Source organism: Falco rusticolus, chromosome 1, assembly GCF_015220075.1.
Source record: "Falco rusticolus isolate bFalRus1 chromosome 1, bFalRus1.pri, whole genome shotgun sequence".
In the NCBI taxonomy this organism is placed as follows: domain Eukaryota; kingdom Metazoa; phylum Chordata; class Aves; order Falconiformes; family Falconidae; genus Falco; species Falco rusticolus.
The window spans coordinates 44,412,809-44,434,454 of record NC_051187.1 but is presented as its reverse complement, the minus strand read 5'-3'; the positions used below and the strand labels follow the sequence as shown (position 1 = coordinate 44,434,454).

The 21,646-nt window shown below is 36.1% G+C and overlaps 1 protein-coding gene across 3 annotated transcripts in view; it reads right to left on the bottom strand.

Annotated features, from left to right (window-relative positions):
- Positions 1-21,646, bottom strand: part of SPOCK3 (SPARC (osteonectin), cwcv and kazal like domains proteoglycan 3) — a 212,383-nt gene that overhangs the window by 36,420 nt on the left and 154,317 nt on the right. For all 3 annotated transcript variants that reach the window (XM_037377278.1, XM_037377287.1, XM_037377295.1), the window contains one exon: positions 17,687-17,801. In XM_037377278.1, the coding sequence (XP_037233175.1) occupies positions 17,687-17,801 (115 nt within the window). The remainder of the gene's footprint in view (positions 1-17,686; positions 17,802-21,646) is intronic.

Below are 21,646 nucleotides of genomic sequence, written 5' to 3'. Positions count from 1 at the left end.
TTTTAACAGTTCCTACTGCAGCCCCTAGAATACAAATCCAAAATGGATTAAGGATTTAATTTTTATCACAGACAGGGACAGAGAACAGCAGGTTCTACACCTGCTCTTTTGCCACAGTGCCACAGACCAGCACCTCAGCACACCTGACAAAACAGGCTATGAGTGTTCCCAATCATCTTCAATGGAAAACCTAGTTAGTTTGATTTATTGATAATTTATGTTTAAATCTTGTTAAATTAAAGGATGTGACTTTGTGCAGAACCAGTTGAAAAGCACAGCATTCATTCTGTTGGCTTAGTCCTGACAGCAGCATCAGAGAGCAGACACATTCAAAGCATCACCACTAATTCTGCAGTGTATGCCGAAAGGTTATAATCACTTTTAAGCTTTTGCCATAGTTGACTAAAAACCTGTTAAAAAGTCAGACAGCTGAGAGTGTTGTCTACTGATAATCACACATAAGCAAGTGAAAAATGAGAATGTAAGAAGACTAAATAAATTCTTTTGCAAGACATAATGTAGCATGGCCAGGAGCTGCCATTATGGTAATCTCATTTAACTTTTCATGTCAAAAAATTCAGCACAACTTCAACTAGTATTTTCTAAAGTTAGCCAGTAACTTGAGCTGTGGAAAGAATTCTTTAAAAAAAAAAAATACAATGAACCCCATCATTTCCACTTTGATACAAGAAGTTACAATCTGAACAGACATCCCACCAAACCCAAAGGCACTTATTTTGCAATTTAAAATTGTAAACATCATTGTTTAAGGAAGATGCATATTTTTCCTTTACTATATTTACTCAATATTGACTGCTAAATTCCTGCCAATGTTGACAACCTTCTTCAACAAGCTAAAAGAAATCAGTCCCATAGCATCACTCACGTTAATGAATTCCCATCAATCCCCCATGCTATATGTTAAGAACGTCCTGACAGTCTGGCTGAATAGGTAAGAGTGATCACTGCACCCTACATGACAACATTGCTTCCCCACAAATGAACACAACAGAGGCGCTTGCTGTAACCGGTCCAGACTGCTAATCCTTACAGTCAGCGACAGCTCTCGCTAATAAGTAAATGACTATCTGGATCCAGTATGGACCTGGTAAGTCAGTGCTTGCATTACAAAATCTACCCTTGACCCTAGAGAATGAAATTCTAGAGATGTGAAGAAATAAACACATCTACACAATAAGCAACTGAATTGCTGACTTTTTTTTTTTTTTTTAATAGCAAACTCATAGATGCTGATCTCTGACAACTGCCTGCGTTCTTTAGCCTTGACACACTTCATACTTTCAGCTTTTGACTCAGAAAAAGTATTTCTATATGATCTCTCAGTAGACTTTAGAACTGGTGGATAGCTCTTCTGAATTCAAGGAAGCCAAATGATACCAATCTATAATAATTTTCTTTTTAACTTGCTTTCCTAATATTATGTATCCTTTTTTCTATAAAGTCTAGTTCTGATCCAATGACCAATTAAACTGTCAGCAGCATCCCAAATGCCTTGGATATACTTGTACTAACTCTGTTTTCTTCTCTTGGATAGATTCAAATAGGGTGCAAGACAGTAACTAAGATCCTAATGTTATTATCCTTTTTCCTATTACTTGATTTGAGAGGTGGTAAGAGCAATGCCCATTGGTCCTTCTTGAATTAACCATGAACAAAATTTTATTATCAACAAGTTGTCCCTGTTTCATATTATTGAAACATCACACTCTCGCATTTTTCCATTGCTTTATTCATCTCAAAAGAAAAGAGCAGAAAAACTAATTGCATTTTCTTTGTTTTTCTGGGCTGCAGAAGTACTCCATTCACTTTAAAACAAGATGCTTTTTGTACTCCAGCTTCTGAAGTTAAACCTTCAGAAAGGAGGTAACTAAATAATACAGTGCATTAGTGGCCTCTGAGGTATCTTTTAATCCTATTAAACTGTGCATACAGAAATACTACAGAGGGTGATCAACTTAAAATACTGACCTTAAAAGAAAACTAGACAAAAATAATCAGATTCCTATGAGACACAGTAAACTGTGTTATAAACCTGCTTAAAACTTTCATCTACACCTAAACTCAGATGAGACAATCCTGCTGAAAAGACAAACAAAACCATCTTAATTACTTAGTTTCCCCTAAAGCTGGGTTTGTAACTCTCTTTTTAAATGTTTCATGCTCTCCTGCTATGAAGAATCTCTGGAATTTATAGCAGACCTCTATTATAAACAGGATAAATAATGTGAACAGTTTTGACAAGAATTATTATTCAATATATATCAATCCATGATTTCTTCTGACTCACCTGGCACTCTTATAAATGGCAAAGATAAGATTATTTTTTCTTTCTACAAAACCACCATTTTAGTACTAGTAAATCACAATACAAACCTGTTTTTCAAAGCCATTTAATTTTAGGGGGTAGTTATGTTTTAATGCTAAATGCTTTTCACTCAGCATTCAGACTATTATAAAGGTGCCACCATGCTAATGAGCCAACGCTTACAATTTGATACAACTGAACAACTGCTGATGCTTGCATGCAAGGTGACTATAGCACTTGATCTTGCAGTATCAGCAGGAACAACAGTTAAAACAGATGCCACAGTTAATTTCATAGATCTTGGTGCCTTCAGGGAAGAAGCTGCAGTTTTCATTTTCCATGAAGACTTTAATGTTTTATTTAGAGGATTTCTGACATGTCAAGTAGCCTGCATCTGGGATATAAAATTAAGATAACAAGAAAAAAAAAAATTAATATCGTATTTTGTGAAGCAGATAAAAAGCAACACATTTGGGTAATTACGATAATTGGAGCCACAGAATATCTATCTAATCATTTTACTAATATGTATTTTCATAATGCAGATTCATCAAGAGTACACCAAAAAAATCTATGTTTTTTATTTACAAATAGAAAATCTGCCTTCTTGGTAGCTAAATATCTTGGTAGTGGAGATACAAAAATGTATCAGCTAAAACAGATTTAGAACATGCTGATACTCTGCATATTTGTTTAATTTTTCTTATCAAGACTCTGGGTAAAGCTATAGTAAACTGCATGAAGACTCAAAGCTATCAGAACTTGGAGAAAATTGCAAAATGACACTTAGACATAAGAAAGACTTATTTTCAAAGACTTACACTCAGAAGCACGTAAGGGTTGCCCAGGAGAGGAGGCACATTGTTAAATCTCTTTTTAGCATTGCATCATCTTTTCAAACTCTTTGTAATATTCACAGCTTGAAATTAGTGAGATAATCAGATGATATGAACATGGCATAAGTGCCATCATACTTTCACTGCACTGATAACAATTTTCAGTGCATCAGTGAATATACACTAGCCACAAAAACTGTTCCGTTAATGCCTCAAAACATAACACCACCCAAAAGAACAGTGGCTCTCAACTGTGAAAGAGTTTAAGTATTTGTGCAAAGAAAATAAAAATTAAACAGTAAATCAATATTGCTCTCTCTGTATGCTCAGGAGAGGTGAGCAAGTCTTTTTAGTGAAAATTTTTACTTTTGTGTGTGAGAACTGGTTATATTTTAATTGTTGGAAAAAGAGGAAATTATGTAACCAAGTAAGGACATGCTGATATCAAGTGAAATTATTTTCTTGCATAGTAAGTTATTCACATTTTTTTAAAGTTAACTTAAGTAGCAATAAATTTTCATGACAGAGGTCAGCTTCAAAAAATAGATGTTTAAACTTTTGCCTGAGTTCCAACATACAACTTTTTAGAAAAAAATTACCAAAAAAAATTCAGAAAGTGACATGATATCACTAGGATATTAACTTGGTAATTAGTGCGTTTTATTTCTGTCATTTTCAGTGCATGAACTATAGAAACATTAAAAAGTGTGTCTTTGGCAGCTATTATTAATCTCTGGCTTTTAAAGGACTTTGATACTTCAAAGAAAATATCAAAATTCTACCAGCTATTAAAATTCACTTCAGAAAAGTGGTACTGCAACTATTCAATAGGGAACACAGCATAGTTGAAGCTGTGAAGTAAACAAAAAATTAAACTACTGAAGATTCAACTAGTGTTTGTAATTGAGAACTGGTCGCAAAAGGGTATCACAGTTTCCTTAAATACCACTGGGTTTACATCCTACTAGAAGATAACACAGTGAAAGTCACTGATCCAACATTCCTTCAGAACACTGCTGAGCCACCACGAGTCCATTCCCGAGTTTCTTAAGGATCTCAAGTCGCTTCACTATCCAATAAGCTCCAACATAATTACAGGTCAAAATAACTTGGCCATATATTATGCAATTGAGGTCGTACGTTTTACCTTCCAAAAATAAGCAGGATGGGCAAATAAACTAGTTTAAAATCATTGCCTGATATACAAAGTATTTTTCTAGCGGTTAGCTCCCATTGATGAGCAATTAAACACTTTTAAATTTAACTGCATATTGATGGTACAAAAATAGTATCAGTAAAAAATATTACCATCACATCTGTAATTGAGACACAAACATAGCAGCATCCTGTTAGCTTATGCATACATTGCATGAACAGAAAGATAATGCTGATCCAGATACTTTGCATATGATCTGCATCTCTTTGGCTATTTATTCTCAATACAACTACTGTGACACACTTCTAAAGGCTTCTAAAGCCTTTAATGTCTCCTAAGATTGGCAAGGTCCCTTCATTTACATAATTAAGGCAATTATAGCCATTATAATCGAATGCAACACCATTTTAATGGTCTGGGCTACATTTAAGCTTCCAGCTTTAGAATCCATAAAATCTGGTTGACAGAGAGCAAAAGAAGATAATGAACATATCCTAAAAAAAGCATGCTCTCACGACTACCTAAAATAGTTTAATAGTTTGTTGTGCTACACAGATTAAACTTTCCTAACAATTTGTATGTTTTGGGGACTCTAGGACTGAACTTGTTCATGAATTATTTAACCACTTAGGTTAAAATGAATGATTATCAAACATAAAATTTAACAGCATTAATGATCTTCTTTCATCATAATGGATTGTCTAACTGTTAAAATTGCAGCAGCACACACAAAACCACAGAAGGTAACCATTTTGCCTGTGAAGACGTATTTGCCATGAGATTTTGGTGGGGTTTTTTCCCCTACTAAAAAAACAAGGGAAAAGGGAAATGTAATCAACCAGCCCTATGAATGCTTTAAACTGATTCATTATGAGAATTATCTCTTCAAGAGAAGTCTTTTCCTTTGTGAAAAGTAACACTTTAGAGTAGTAAGAAAAAAACTCCAAATGAGTAATTAATCATTTTGTGTATATTGAGTCTTTACCTAAAAGAACTAGAGTGTCTAAATAGCCCTGAGTGTCACGAACAGTCCCACAGAAATCATCCTAAGTCTGAAGCGTCCATCCCTGGTACGTAACCTCACCCCCAGGTACTGGTCTGTAGCTAACCAGCCAGTTCTGCCTGAGATGACGTTGGGCAAGTTCACCCCGAAACTGCTCCCTACACACAGGATGGATGAGGCCATGGTGGAACCCGGCTGTGCTTGTGTCCTCAAGCAGGCACGCCTGCTTTCAAAGTCGCAGGGGACACAGGGGACACATGCCCTTGGTGTCCTGTGGTAGAAATAGTCACACAATGTGCAGAGATGCAGCACTCACATTATTTTAGATACTTAGAAATTAAAAACTGTATCATCCAAACACCTTAGATGCCCATTTGCTGGTAACAGAACAAACATGAGAAGCAACTTCGCAAAGCGCGGCCCACCGCAGCAGGCTAGAACTGCATTCCACAGCCTTGACACTTGAGGATTTTCCCATTTAAATGTATGTTTGGGGATCTAATACACCTGGATTTGACAAAGCTGTGTAGATTTGAGTAGCCAAGGCTGCCAAAAGCAGCCATAAAAGTGGAAAGACTTGGAAGTGACAAAGCGGCCCAAAAGAAAACCAAAGCCGAGTAGGTTCTGGAGAAGACCGCTGTCGCAAAGATGCTTGGAACTGCGAGCAAGGAGCCGTTTCCAGTGGCAGGTGTGTAATACTCCAGCTTTCCCTTTAGTGTTACAGGGCTCTGCAACATTGACGAGCACTTAGCTAACAATCCTGTCTAAAGATTTCACTTAATCCTGGCAACAATAAAATAGGTTTTTTTACAGCATTATAACACATATCTTCTGCAGTGTTATAAAGGGTTATTTTTCATAAACACAGCATAAACATTTTCTTGCATTCTAGCCTTTTTCATATAAACCACAATATTATGGAATGGACAGTCTCTCCTTAATTCTTCACTTCTTCCTTCTAACATTCAAGTTCAATGGAATTTTAATCTGTTCTGCAATTATGACTTCATTGTAGAGAATTAAAAAAATATAAATCACTGCTCAAACACACACTACCTTCTTCCCCCACCCCCATCAGCTCCATTCTGTTTCCAATTCATAGTTTTTACTACAATGTCTCTGCCTTGTTGCTTTACTCGCATTTGTGGTATCGCCTCTCTTCTGTGAGACATATTTCTATCCCTTGTTCCCAAATATTTTAACCCCTGTAAGAGCAGAAAGCAACAGCAAAAATTTATTTTTAGCCAAAACGATCACCTATTAATGACTAACCAATTTTGTTCTCCTTCATCAATTGTAAAGGTGTTAAAAACAAATGAACACACCCTGTTCCATGCAAGAGAAGAGAAATTACAGGAGAAACTCATGCTTTTGTAGCAAAAATGATGAATGGAGTCACCTCTACAGCCTAACAACAGGTAACACAGCTACATCTCCATTTCCCCCCTCTTTCAAACACAGCCACAGGCCCTTCATCTTTCTCACACATTTTACCGTTCAGTCTCAGCCATCTGACTGAACTTTGGGGTCTTCAAATCTTCTCATCTGCCAAGTTCGGGCGTGCTTTTCTGGCAAGCAGCATACCCCCCTCCTCTTCAACCTTCCCCTGGGTGCCGGGCGAAGGAAGCCCAAGCACTTGGTGTGCTTTGGCTAAGCCCCAGGCTAAATGGCAAGGGGACCCGGGGACTGTGGGCACACAGGTCAGAGACACCTTCTCATTCCAAACACACTCTCTGTCATTCTACATCCTGTTAGATTGCTACTAATCACGCTACATTAGATTACTATTAATGATGATGGAGCAGTCTCTTTTTGGAAAGTCTTAACATGGAGTTTGATTAATGAAAGAAGATACTGCTGACAATTTTACTTGGTTCAGCATCACTCAAGCAAAAAAACATACTCCACTTAAGAATCTAAAAAAGATTAATGCAGAAAAATTATCTTAATATTGAAGGAATAAACACTAAAATTGGCTCCATTAAGTTTCTGTTATTACACAAACACAGTAATTAATATTAAATAAATGTCTTCTACAAGTAAAGTAATACAGAATTTTTGTGCTAGAAAATTCCCTTTTCATCATATCAGATATGAAAATCATTTACAGATACTAATGAATTCTTGCTAAGATTACTAGTCTGCTATCTTAGAAAAAAATCTAACATTTATAAATATGAAACTACTAAAGTAATACATCTGATTGAACAATAGTACTTCCTATTAAAGACTGAGTAAAAAATGGTCTATAATCTACCTTATATCCAACAGAGAGAAAAAAATATATTCTTAATCAGCCTGACCAAATTTCAAAGCATCAATATCTACAATGCATCAGTTTTCACTTTAACTTCAAAAAGCTTCTATTTATACATAATATATCCTTACAGCTCAACATCACTGTAAATGCATATAATGAAGTAAAAGTGAAACCCAGCATTTTAGATTGCATGCCTGGACAAATATAGGTCTAAGATGAACAGGTTTGAGATTTAAATGTGAATACCATGTATTATACTATAAAAAGCAATAAAAGCAAAATGGACATTTACTGGTAAGTCAATACCATCTAAAGAACTAAAATGGATATACAACAACACATTTTAGTTTTGTAACGTCTTTAAAATCACAAAAGGTTTGTAGAGTTCAGAAACATTTAGTAGAGTGAGAAAGCTTACTTACAGATAATTTCTTTTCTTCTAACAAGGAAACTGAGTCAGTGTGTTACAACTGATTTATATGGAAATCAATGGCAAGATTCATGCTGATGACAGTAATAAATGCAAGAGCAGAAATACTAGCCCAGATCTGATTTTTCTGGTCAGCCCAAAGTGACATTAATCTCAAACAGTACAAGCCAAAAGAGATGAGACAAATGCCTGGTTTTGAGTGCTTCCACTGATAGTTGTGCACAAGCACTTCAGGATTTGTCTAAAGACTATTTTGAGAAAAATCAGCAACATTTGCTAATGAAAATTAAGCCACTGGAAAAGCACAGAGGTTTTCCTTTAATGTTGCACTCTATAGAATTGCAGTAACACTTATGTAAGAAAAATATTTTATTTAATCATAAATATAAGGCTAAGAAAAGCAGTAGATTAGAAAGCTGACAATTACCTAATGCAATTTTAACTCGCATGTATAAAATGTTGCTACCGTCTACACTCCCAAACTACTGAGACTGTCTCCTTCCTTTTACTATGCATGTTCTTCAGAGAAAGTTAACAACAGAGTAGTTTCTCCGTGATGAAAATCAGCATGCTTTTCTTTGTACTTGTTTTTATAGGCAAGTCACTTATTTTCTGCAACAAGCATGGCAGCGTAAAATCAGATGCTATAATTAGATCTTTTGGGAAATATTTTAAAACATACTAAAATATTTGTAAATAAACTCTGAACAGCACTATAACAGTCATTTTCTTTGGTGAGTTAATTTTGTCTTATTTGAGGTTTGAAAGTTAAATTTTATCCTTGATCACTGAGCATGAACTTCTTCATCTTATAGATGGGAAATTTGTTTATTCTTCTATAAATGGCTTCTCCTGGCTACCCCATAACTGATCACTGATAACATCAGGCCTAATTGCTCTAGTATACATTGTTTATGATGTCCTGGGGTTAATCTTGCAGAAGAGAAGAGAATTGCAAAATAGTACTATCTGTCCTTGAAAGGTAATAATACAAAGTAGAGATTAAGGAGTTCGCAGAAGTGTTATTTTTGGCCCTAAATCTCTTTATTTGTGAAGCCTGGAAACCATTCAGTGCTCCCTTTGAACACAAACAAAAGAAAATCTGGGGTTTGGCATCTATACCTGTACTGTATGAAGAGTGGCTGAGGTCATGTGTTGAGAAGATACTGCTATGTAAATAAAATAAGAGGATTTGGGAGAGTGCTATTTCGCTGTTTGTTTAAAAAGAGTCCCTTTATTTGTTTTTCAAGTACTGATGCACACAGAGCGAAACAGAATCCCTAGTCTTTAATCCTGCTGTTACTTATCCTCATCTCTCCACAGCAATTAACAGTTTGGCAGTACTCAGTATAAAATAGGATGCAGCTGAGAGCAGCTATATTCTGTGATTAAATTTGTCAGGTATGCTCACTGAAAATACTTTCAGCATGCAATGTTGCCTTTTCACTTCCTTCTGGCAAAAGCTTAGACTCAAAAGAGTATGCCCTTTACAGCAGCTTCCTATGTTACCTATATAGCCCTCCTCAGATGATCAGATGAAAAGCCCTGTGGTTTTTTTTCATGAATGTAAGTTTATCTCTGTTATTTTAGTGAAAATGTCAAGTGAGCTCTTACTACAGGATTTATTAGAAATTAACTCAAAAATTGTTGAAAGCAAATTCTTCTATTTCAGTGCTAATGAAAATGAGTATTTAATGTTTCACCCACACTGTCACAGCATTTTCCATCTCAGCTGCAGAACCTTCCACTGATTCTGAGCTTTGGGGTGTGACTGCATGTCCCAGCTGCATCCTATCTTTGTATCAGAGCAATATTCCAACCTTGTTTCCATGAAGAACATATCCAAAGACATCATCTGGGAGGATGCTGTAGCACACATCACCCAAATCTTTGAAATAGACTGGGAGACCAGGCTTCTGGGCACATCACAGCACACATTGATCACAGTGTTAGCACAGCTTGACAGAGATATAAAACACAGGCACTTTGTCAAGCTTTTTGGATTTAAGAACAGTTAAATTTCCCCAATGTATGAACTCTAGAGTACAGCAAATTAAGCCAACTGACAACGGATGCTTTTCTTAAATATCTCTGGAAGGTATTTGACCAAGTTAAGAGTTGTCAGCCATACAATCGCCCGCTGTCCTAGCATTCAAATCATGTTTAATGAGGATCTTCCTGTAAATGCAGAAACGCCACATATGTCTTCATTAAGCATATTCCTTTGACCGACATACCCAGTGGGATGTTATCTGCATTTTGTCTCCTATTAGGGTGCTGTGATAATGAAGAGAGTCATACCCCGGGTATTTGGTCCAGGCAACAAAAAGCCCAACTAAAACAGTCCAGCAACACCATTTTGTGTCTTGAAGGTTTTAATTGGTATTAATATCTTATACTTTTTTCATTTATACTTTTTCATTTTTTTCCATTATTTAGTCAATAAATTTCTCTATATAACCTACACAACAAGTAAAGGAGAAACAGAAGGAAATGTTTGCAATGATGCAATAAATGTGGTATCATTTCAGGCATAATGAATGATGTCTTTATATCTCAGTTTCTGAATGGATGTGAAACAATTTTATTTCAGAGACTGATATATTCCTTCCTCTACATCATTCTGTGGCTTTTGAGAGATGTTAAATGCACAGAGAAGGCTGTTATCTGTCAGTTCCGATTTTATTTTCTGGAAGGTGGGGTGTGAAAAGTCCATCAACCCCGACTTTCCTAAGAAATACTTACCAATCTAGAATCACTAGTTTTCTGTATCTCGACTAGTAATAGAAGTACGATGCTAGTAAAAAAGAAATCCAACGAAATATTTAGACTGGAAACAAAGTAAACTTCATACAGAAGGAGATTATAGATTAATCCAGATCCTGGCTTATGACAGTCCTACCCTGACTCCTCAACCAGTATCCAATGTAAGCCAGAACTGCTCTTTCAGTCAGCTAGAAAATGTAAGGTATTATACCATAAATATATATATATATATATAAGTTCATATACACTATATTAAATGATACATAAGAAATAAACAGTTAAAATTTTATGTCCTTATTTCTAAGATGTATATTCCACAGACCTCTGTAATCCTTTTTGTAGAAAAAACAGACAACATGAGTCTTGAGCTACACCATGAGAACTAAACAACAGCACAAAATGACTTTCACTTGTCCATCTTTTTTTTTGGTAATGTCTTGAACTAATATTTTTTGGTTATTAAAGACTGAAGATTTTGCTATTGGCATTCATTCCTCTTTCTGAATTAACAAAACCTTTTATTTTAAGTTAATTATTAATCTTTTGCAGAATTTAACAGAAGACTACAGTTAGTAGTACTGACAGGTTAATAGGGTGCAAGACTATACAGTGGGTCAGACACGTTTTCAGAATCATTTCATTACAATTAGAATAGCCAAAGTCACCGAACAAAGTTAAACTATCCCCAAAGTAGACAGGTTATTGTAACTTTTACAATAGCTTTTATTTTTGCCTGCTGTTTTCATTCATACTGAAAGAGCAAGAAGAAAAAGTGAACTTTCCATTATACAGCTACAGGTTTTTGTTAAAACCATATTGATAAGCATATCCTTATTCATTAAAGGTTTTCATCACAACTTTTGCGTCACATCACATTTGCATCTCCTGAATGAGGACCATTTCAATATATATTTTAAAAAGATAAAATGTAACAGGTTTCAAGTCAATCTGTCATGTTCAATAAATGGACTGTAAATACTTACTTGAGAATATGAGTAGTCTGCTATAGAAAGATACATTTAACATTTTGTTAAAAATTCAAAATAGAAAAAGCAACACTAAATACACTAAAAAGCAGATGATATTTTTGGGATCATGTCAAGGTATCACTGAGTTTGTCAGGCAATTGCAACGTCATTACTGATATTAACATCAAAAGAAGCTAATGCACCTGAGAAAAGTACTTTGAAGATAACAACCTGCAAAATAAAACATTACTGTGAAGTAGAAAGTTCAGTTGTGACTACATTTTGTCCAACTTCTTATTGATGTTTTCCACCCATTATTAGCTATTAAGATTACAAAATGAAATATTTCTTTTTTCTAACAGGATAGTAAAATTCCTGTACCAAAGCCTTGAAATCAGTTAAGAACTTGAAAGAACTCTGCCACAACCTCACTCTTTCAGATTTTAAAACTTAATTTTTTATTTTCTTAAGGAATGTCAGCAATATGTACTTATGTTACACACATTTGTCCATTTGAGCTTCTATTCATCAGTTTCAAATCGATTCAGTACAAATCAAACATGAATCAGTACTGGACTAGAAAACTGGAAAAACTGAAATAAAATTTCCTGTTACTTAAATACATACTGAGAAAAGACACAACTGAAAAAAAAGAGTAAGTTAAAATTCGAAAAAAAGTGACAAATGACAGAAGAGCACTCAATAAAACTATTTTCTTCTAAAACCCACACTTTTTAAAGGAAAAACTACATGAAGAAAAATGAAAATCTGTTAATGAGACAAGAAAACATTCTGCTAGAAAAGCCTTATCTTCATCACCTCTACTTCTCTATTATCGTCACCTAATTTCTCCCAAAGAAATTCTGCTGTTAATGTTTTAATCTCAAGCTGGCTGAAAGGAAACATGATTTAAATAAAGTCACAATCGCTAACTGCCAAAAGCTTTGTAATACACTTTAAATTACTGAAAGAGTACGTTGGTGAATTGTACATTACTAAATTAATGTAACAAACTTCAAATAAATGTGCTAGTGCAGTAGGTGAAAAAATAGTTTAAAACGTGAACACTAAAACATAGCAAGTAAGTCTGTATGTCTGTGAAGGTCTAAAACTGAACTTTTGAACACTTCAAGCACAAGACTGCTACTTGCTAGCTGTGATTGGTATGGGCTGCTGTAAATTTTGATAAAACAGAAGTGGCATTTCCCAAATCCTCCATTAAATTATGAGACATGGGACAGAACTAATTAAGAGGCTGGTTACACATCGTGCCTCTGCACATAGGTGATTTAGTCTGGAAAAACTGGGGCAGGGGTGGTGGGGTGATAGCAACTGAAAAAGCAGGTCCTGGAAAAATTGCTTTCTGGAGAGAAGGCGTCCCTGAAAGACGACAGTTAAGATCCTGGCTGGTGGAAAGACGCTGGAAACAAGGAGAGATCCTGGAGATGAGCGAGACACATTGAGGACGAACACTGGGGGAGTCCCAGGGAGCACGGCCAGCAACACCCGAAGGTTTCTGCATGCAGCGGCACAGCAGAGGCCAAGGTAATTCTCTGCCTCACTGTCCCAGGTCAGCTGTGCCCTCCTGCCTGGAAGGCAGCTGGGTGGGAGGGTGAATGGAGTGTGAGAGATGAAGTCAGGTTGAGTAAAAGCTCTAATCTCACCAGTGCTTAAACAAATCCCACTATCCAGATGCACTACAGGTTCTCCTTTACTCTGTCTTGCCTGTGATCGTAACGGAACAGACTAAACTTCATTACAGACGGTAGGCCTACAAGTTCCGACTGATTCTTTTTAGATAGCTAAATATGGAAGATAAGGATGCTTCAGACCAAAAGGGAATGAAAAAAGGATTGATCTAGTGCTTGTTTTCTGGGCACTTGGGGATGGGTGGGAGGATGGGTGATCTGAATTGCCAGAAGGGAAAGCAGACAAGGTGTGCAGAGGGAAGTGTTAAAGGTGAACAGGGCTTTGTACATCCCTAAAAATGAGTGCAGCTTCTGCATCTAACCCATCGACTGGTCTCATCTTCTTATCCCAGTGATGCAGTTGGTAAGCCTACACTTCACATCATGCATATTTGTTATCCATCAGACTAAAGAGCAGGACTATCAAAAACATTATCCTCTAAGACAGGCAAGGGACAGGGCTCAGTATGTCTCACTGCAAAAGGATCATAGAGTAGAGGGATTTTTAAAGGACCGAGGACATACATTACCATTGTCTGGGTTGGACACCCAGGCCTGTTAGTTGAAGCTGCAGAGCAGTTTTAATTAGTCCTGGGAACAAGCAGTGGGAGAAGGAAAACAGGCTACGCACAAACAAGAAGCCAGGTGAGAGCAAGTCCTGGGAACCGCGAAATCAGCACACTCTCATCGGCACACTCTGATAAGGCACCTGCAGCATGCCCACCAATCAGCGACACGGACCCCCACGTGGCCCAGAAACTTTTATCCAATCACCTGTGTGTAAAGTCGAGTGAGCGGTCGGTTTAAGTTATAAATATAACCTGTTTGTTTAATAAAGTGAGCACGGCATGTAGCCATATTGGTGCGATTGTCGTGACTTGGCCGACTCTCCATGGGGGACCCTCTTCGTCATAACTACTCTTTGGAGCAAAAAATGATGCCCAGACAGTGCCAAGAACAGAAGTCTCCCCAAGCTTGTAAAATGTGCAGTGCACAGAAGCCTTCCTCATTACTGGTTCCACATAACCACTGGAAAAAAGACTCAGAAAAGCTTACGAAAATAAAGACCTGCAAACTCCAGCTCAGTGAAATCCCTACATTCACAACTGTGCAAGCCAGTATGACCTGGATATCCCAAATCCTGGCACATACTTGAAAAGCAGATTAGGGCGAAAATAGGATACAAGGCAATGGGTATGCCTGGAAAATAAGATAGGGTCCTAGAAGTGCTTCCTCACTTGTCTCTTTATTAGCACCTGTCACTAGTGGTGGTGCCCCCCATTCACTCAGGTTTACCCTTCTTTCTCATTCCGCTTCTAAACAACTCCCTAAGCCACTCTTCTCTTCCATACTGCCCATCTTCATTTACTTCTAACTTTGTGTGATCCTTCCCTCTGACACTGCCTGCAGTGTTTTTCAGATCTTTCCTCTCTTTTATGGCAGTACACTAAGTTTTCTTTTGTTTTCTTCTTAAAAATTATTGGAACACCTGATGTAAGTTCATAGTTTATATGACACCCACTGCTTTCACTAAACTGAAACCAAGATATGAAAGACCTTTATTTTATTATGCCTTTTTTTGCTTGTTTTTTTAGCAGTTTATAAATCTTAGTTCTAGATCAACTTCTTAGCCCTTTCATTTTTGGATTCGAGCTAACAGACTATACGCATAGGTCAGGTTCAATGTTATTAAATGTATCACTAAAATGAGCCAGCTTTCAAAAAACACAGAGATGGATTAGATTAACTTCAGAGTTTATTTTCAACTAAGAGTTTCCTATGATTTTATGATTAGGTTCACATCCGTTTTAAGAGGCAATTATGTTTCTCTAAATACTTCTTTAATTTTGCTTCCCAAAGGAGTATGGAGTTCCACACAAAGACTATATTGGGAAAGTTCCAGGCATACTTTGCTCCCTAGATATACCAAAAATTCACAAGAGTTTGTCAATCTGAAAAAATGAAAAATTGTCTTAGATAGGGGATGCATTTTAGGAAACCTTCATTTAAGTTATCTCTGAAACTGGAGCACTAATCTTACTTTGCCTCTTTAGTTTTGTCAATTTCTAAGCAACTGACGTGTGCGTATACAGCTTACAACATTTAATGGAGTTACATTTAAAGAAAATAATTGATTGCATTTTTACAACAAAATTGTAACAAATTTCATATTCTGCTACAAGAATGGCTGAAATTTCAGCAGTGATACTCAGCTCACTTTCACATTTCTCATGTCTCCTGGTCTTTGGCCTTGTAAAGAAATTATATTCAGATTTCAATGTTGCAGTAAAATGTACCAGTTGGAAAAGCCCTGTATTTTGCTTGCCCTGACAATCTGTCAGGACAGGATTAGTGTTAATTCCCATACTCGTATAGGATCTTTTTTCTTTCTCTTTTACATAACTAAGCGCAAGTAATCTTGATCTCTTGGCAGCATAAATCTTCAAGAAGAATTTAATCCTAGGAGTTAATTCCTAATTAAAAACAATTCCATTTTGTTGAAGCCAATAAAATTTGTCTATAGATTGTTTTCAGTGTTTAAGTACAGCAGTTCCAAAAATAGAATGTGCTTGAAAGAACACACAGAAAGACAAAAATCACCACACCAGGTGAAACAGCTTCCAGCAAAGAAAATGCTAATTTTATTTTGGTAAAAACTGAGGGCAATGTTACCATATTAAAAAAAATTATCACTGGAGAATGGTAGGTCTACTACGCACAGAGAGTTGCTTCTTGGCTCATAATCTTGATTTCACTTCATGCCCACTGCTAAAGAAATATCCCCATATCTATGCTGGGGTTGCAGACCGTGCTGCTAGTGAGAACTGCGTCAGACTGCACTGCACGTCTTACCCACGTAAGGCTGCCTCTGCCAGTGGTTCCCATTCAGGCTGGCAATGTGAGCAGATGACAGGTTTATCTATTTATTTACAGTTACCACATGAAATTGTAAATTAATGCTTTATAAAACCTCAAGGCTGTATTGCTTTGCAGAGGTTTTATAGCATAGGGAGCATTTAATTACACATATTCGATTAATATGTAATTCCAAAATCAATGACAATGCCAAAGACCAAAAAAACGGCCTTCAGGAGTGCTTCAGAGCAGTTTTTAAATTGAATTGTAATCCTGCCCAAAGCTCGGTGTTTGCAGCGGTCATCTATATTCACTGTTAAAAGAACATTAATTCATTTTTTAAACTAAGAAAAAACTCCAAAGTTTTGGCAGTACTACAGCTTATCACACAAACGATAAGATTCTCTTGCAAAATAAATTTGGAATAGCATATTAAACCATAACGAAATACCAGTATTAACAAAATCCAGGAATGTAACGCTGGTTTATTCTTGCAAGGGTGCTACACAAAAAACCCTATGATCTTCAAAAACTAATTTTGGTGTATTTCCAATGAGGATACAGGATATTTGTGCACAAAGATTTTAGCTTACTCATAAAAATTGTGACTAGACAGAAAGAAGAAAAATTAAATCTAACAGAGATCAGTCTGAAGAAATACAAAAATGCAGACCTCCAGTCAAGCTGTTCTTGGATTTCAGGTCCATGGTGGCCTAAAACTTTACACTACCAAGGCTCTCCATTCAGGAATTATATCCTCTTTTGTATAACAACCGCCTTTCAAAGTCAGCTGGGAATCACTGAAATACAAATACACTTAGCCACATTTTTTTTTCTCCAGTTTCACCGATGGTTAAGAAGCAGTGCAAAGCAACTGCATTTTCCAGCAGCCTAATGTCATGCATGGTCCAAAAGGAGGCAGATTTATTCCTATCAAACACTTTTCAAACAAAGAACCCACTTTTAAATGACAGCCTTTAGTAATAGTTCCACAGTTTAAGTGCAACTGCTTGCTCCCATGACAGTAATAAGGACTTTTAATTTTTCCTTTTTTCTATTAAACTTCATTTTCTTGAATAGTCAGTTGAAAACAGTGATGAACAAGGAATGAATTTTTCTTTGTCTTAAGTACAGCCATAAGCATTTTGAGGAATATTAAAGAGTGAAAAAAGAACAACAACTCATAGCACAATAGCTTCATTTGAAAAATACAGCGGTATTTTACTGTAGGCACAATTTCAAAAACTACAGCAAAGAAAAAAAACCTTGAATAAAATAAAGCTGGTTTTATTCAATAATAATCATTGTCTGTGATCACTGTACTCTTCAGTGAACAAAATATTATTTCCTTCTAGAAACAAGCTGTTAAAAATATCACACAAATTGCTATCACTCACCTCTCCTATCATTTTTGCCTGCATTTGTGGATTTGTCAGAAGGGCAAGGGCAACGTCCTTCGCATTTCACTGAGATTTGTTTTCCTGAGACACAGGCTTGATAGTCTAATTTGCACTGTAAGGAGAGAGAATGACTGTCATTAATATAAACATCTTTTATAATAAAAATTATAGCTCTTTAAGTATTTTGAAGCAATCTTTCATGAAGTGCTTAAATCTCTGCAGACATAGGTGCTAGGAAAAAACTTCTGCAGTATATGCTACCTTTGTACTAAGAATTAGATTAGATGGGAGGTAGAAAGTTTTTGTTCTTGTTCCCTAACCTGGCTACAGTTTCAGGCTCAATTCAAGCATAAATGCACTCATGGTGTTAGACTGATTTGTATATGCATACTAAATGGCAGTAGACTTCATTGATTTTGTTTGTATTATATGAACAAATAAACAATATAACAATATTAATTATTGATAGGAAGTGATTTAATAAATTCTGTAATAATTCACTGTTAATTTTCTACCTTTAAGGTGACAGTATTCTAGTAAAAAGCAATAAAAAATGAAACTGAAAGCTGTGCCTGATGCAATTCTGCACAATGAGTCTTTCCCAATATAGAAACAGTTTGTGTGGTTCTGATCTGTAGACTTAGATCTCCAATCCAGAAACCATACAAAAATTAACTAAATCTAACCAAGAAATGGTGTTTCAAGCATATAAAAGTAACATAGTTAAAGACCATATACATAGTAAATACCATTATTGTAAACATTGTCATTCTTACTGAAAAGCTGAACTTCTATTCCAACAGAAAAGTTCTTGACCTACAGATCTTTCTGCAGGATATTTTGCCAACGTAGTATCAGAAAAAAACAAACCAAAACAAAGGAAAAAAAAAAAAGCAGTTAAGAGCTTTTTCAGAAAAGGAAAGGAAAGGAGTAAGACTGTTACGCAGAACACTTCATCCTTGAGCAAAGGATGGACGATATCTCATTGGTCAGGTAAGAGAAATATAACTTAAAAGTGCAGGAGTCAGAAAACCAGTTCAAGTAACAAAAATATGAAGGGTTTTCTATGTATCACAACACTTCAGAAGTACAGTCTCACCAGAAATTGTGCCTTATATTCCTTGATTGTCTTCTGTTTGGGTATCTAACTTCAGTTTAATGCAATTCCATTATACAATTACCAGGATTTCTGACAAACCCTGAAGTTGACGTCTCTCACACACCCAAAAATGGATAAGGGGTGGGAGCCCTGTAGCTGTGTAAGAATAAAGGAGCCTCCCGAAAAACTGCACTCAAAGTTTTCACTAGTATGCAGATGTAAGTACTGTGAATTTACAGAACTTTATCTATGTTTTATGCAGGCTTCTAACCCTGTCACACTCCCATGCATTTCCCTACCTAGCACAAGATGAACTGCATCATTGTATTGAAATAATATCTTTTTGCACCACTGCCAATACCAAAAAGACAGAATAGAGGAAATAATACATCAAATTTTGCGTATTTAAGTAAAATCATCATCATAGTTCAGTTTTGAATGTGCTACCTTTGGCCAAAAAGGCATGGTTAAAGGACACTGGGGCTAAAAGAATCTTTTAATTCTAATGAAAAAGAACAACAGATCTGCTCCAGCTGAAAGCTATACAAATAGCATTAGTGTCTCACAAAGGACCATAAAAGCACAGCAAAGCAAACTGCTCTGTGCACGTTGACTATGAAACAACTGAATAGCTTTTGTATCCTTGCACAATTATCCTGGCTGCATAGCAAGGGTGCTTGCATTAGCCACGATGCCTGCCAGACCTCCTTTCAGACAGTGTGTGAACTAATTCATATTTTAATACTTGAAACAATCTTCAGAGCTAGTAGAACGGATCATAGCCCAAATATAATACATGTTTCTATTGAAAAGAGATACCTTCCTTTACTTAAGATCTGAGAATTGTTATTCTTCATTCTTAGTAGCTTAAGGAATCAAAGCTACACGTATCTGTGCTTTAGGCTTTCATTACTCATGCTGGTGACTGAACGTAATCAGACGACCACTTAAAATTGGACATATAATCCCATTTCAGGTTTGTTTTATGGAGAATCACAATACGATGAGTGCAAAATAAATACTTTTTTTGAATATTTCTTTAATTCTGTTCTTGAGATATTATTTTTTACAAACTCCAATGCTTCTATATTGTTCCACTTGAAGGTTGCTGAAGGAATGAGTAAATACTTCAAAGCTGCTCCAGCTAACATAGTATGTTGAGTTTAATCCTTTTGATTCATTTTTATTTAAAGTTGTCTATCTGGTCCTATTTGCAAACAATACTGTTCTTTTAAATGTGAAGAAAAACTTAATGCCCAACCCCTGCCACAGTCACTGCCACCTGTGTCAGTGAGTGCAAGGTCACTAACACTTCCCAAGCAGTACTCCCATTCACAGGCATGCCAACCCTTACACTCACTGAACTAATTTTATGGACAGGCAGGCAGCAGAGACAGGTATCTTGTCTCCAGAAACAAAACAAAATCATGGTGCTTGTGTAAGTCAGAAATGAATCAATAGGCTGTTCCGACAATATTCTGTGAGCTAATGACAGCAGGAACATAATTGGTTAAAACCTCTTGTCCTTGTTCCCTAAACAAACAGTGCACTGGGATACTGCCAAGGCAGCTCAGCTAAATAACGGCGGGTCAGGCTCCCCTCAGCGTCACTTTCAAACTCATAAAAAAAAGCAAGCAACATACCTGGGATAAAAACTATAGAAAAAGAAACGTGGCATAAAGAATATGCGGACACAAATGAGAAGCAGTGGTACAAAGGAAAGGTAGTGCTGGAAACAGTGATGAATTTTATTTTATTTTTTTTGTGGGGAAAATATCTGAATAGTTTAAACAGCAGAAAAATACATGAACTATAATGTTATAGTACTAAAATGATTCCCGTGTATTTGGCTTTATTAGTGACTTTTCTATATGGAGAAAATATGTCATGCTGCTTGTTCTGCTTTCATCACAATCCCTCATATGCATGAAAAAATATCATTTTACTTCTGAATATATCTAGCATTTTACTTCTGATCTAGATTCCCCTTTCCTCTTAGCATATCAGTTTTCTACACTGGAGTTTCACTTTGTCTCATTTGTATGTTTGATTCTAAATATGCTTCCACTGTTTGAATTTTCACACATTTTGCTTCAAGACAGAAGAACAGGTATTTCTGACTTCAGAGCAATATGCTGCATAGTGCTAAAAAAAAAAAAAACCAAAACAAACCAAAACCAAAACAAAACACAACCCCCTTTCAATACAAAAAATATGTACCATGTCAAGGTCTCTTGGCAACATATTTCATAATGAAAAATTCCTAATTTCTGTACTGTCAAGTGCCCCACAGAAAAACACAATTTGTTTACTCATATTCTGCTTGTTTAAAAACCTGTTCAGTCTTAAATGGACTCAACATTCTTCAACATTTGCTCAAAGCAGTTGTTTAGTGAACTACAGACAAGCAATTAAAATCTGTGGGAAGAACATCAAAGAATATATGTCATATTTAGACATGACTCAGGCAGCTTTACTGTTACTACAGTAAAGATGAGAACAGTTATATTTCTGGAACAACTACTACAGTGTACGTTGTTTTGATATACCTGAGCTCTGCTCTTAGAACTACTGTCACAGAGTTAGGAAGATTAAATGACAGTAATATATTTCATTAAGTTCTGCCACTTTCCGTTCCAAAGCAGCTACCTGCCAAAGACTGCAAAACAGACTTCTGTATACTGTACATAAAAAGAGTCTAGTTTTGCCCCAAAATGCAAAAAAAACCCCAAACAATCTACTTTTCCATGGCAAAATAATGAAAAAATGAAAATACAAGGGAAAAACCCTATTATTTGTATGTGCATTTGACTGGCGTAAATACAAGGACAGGATACACTTACTACAGTAAGTTCCAA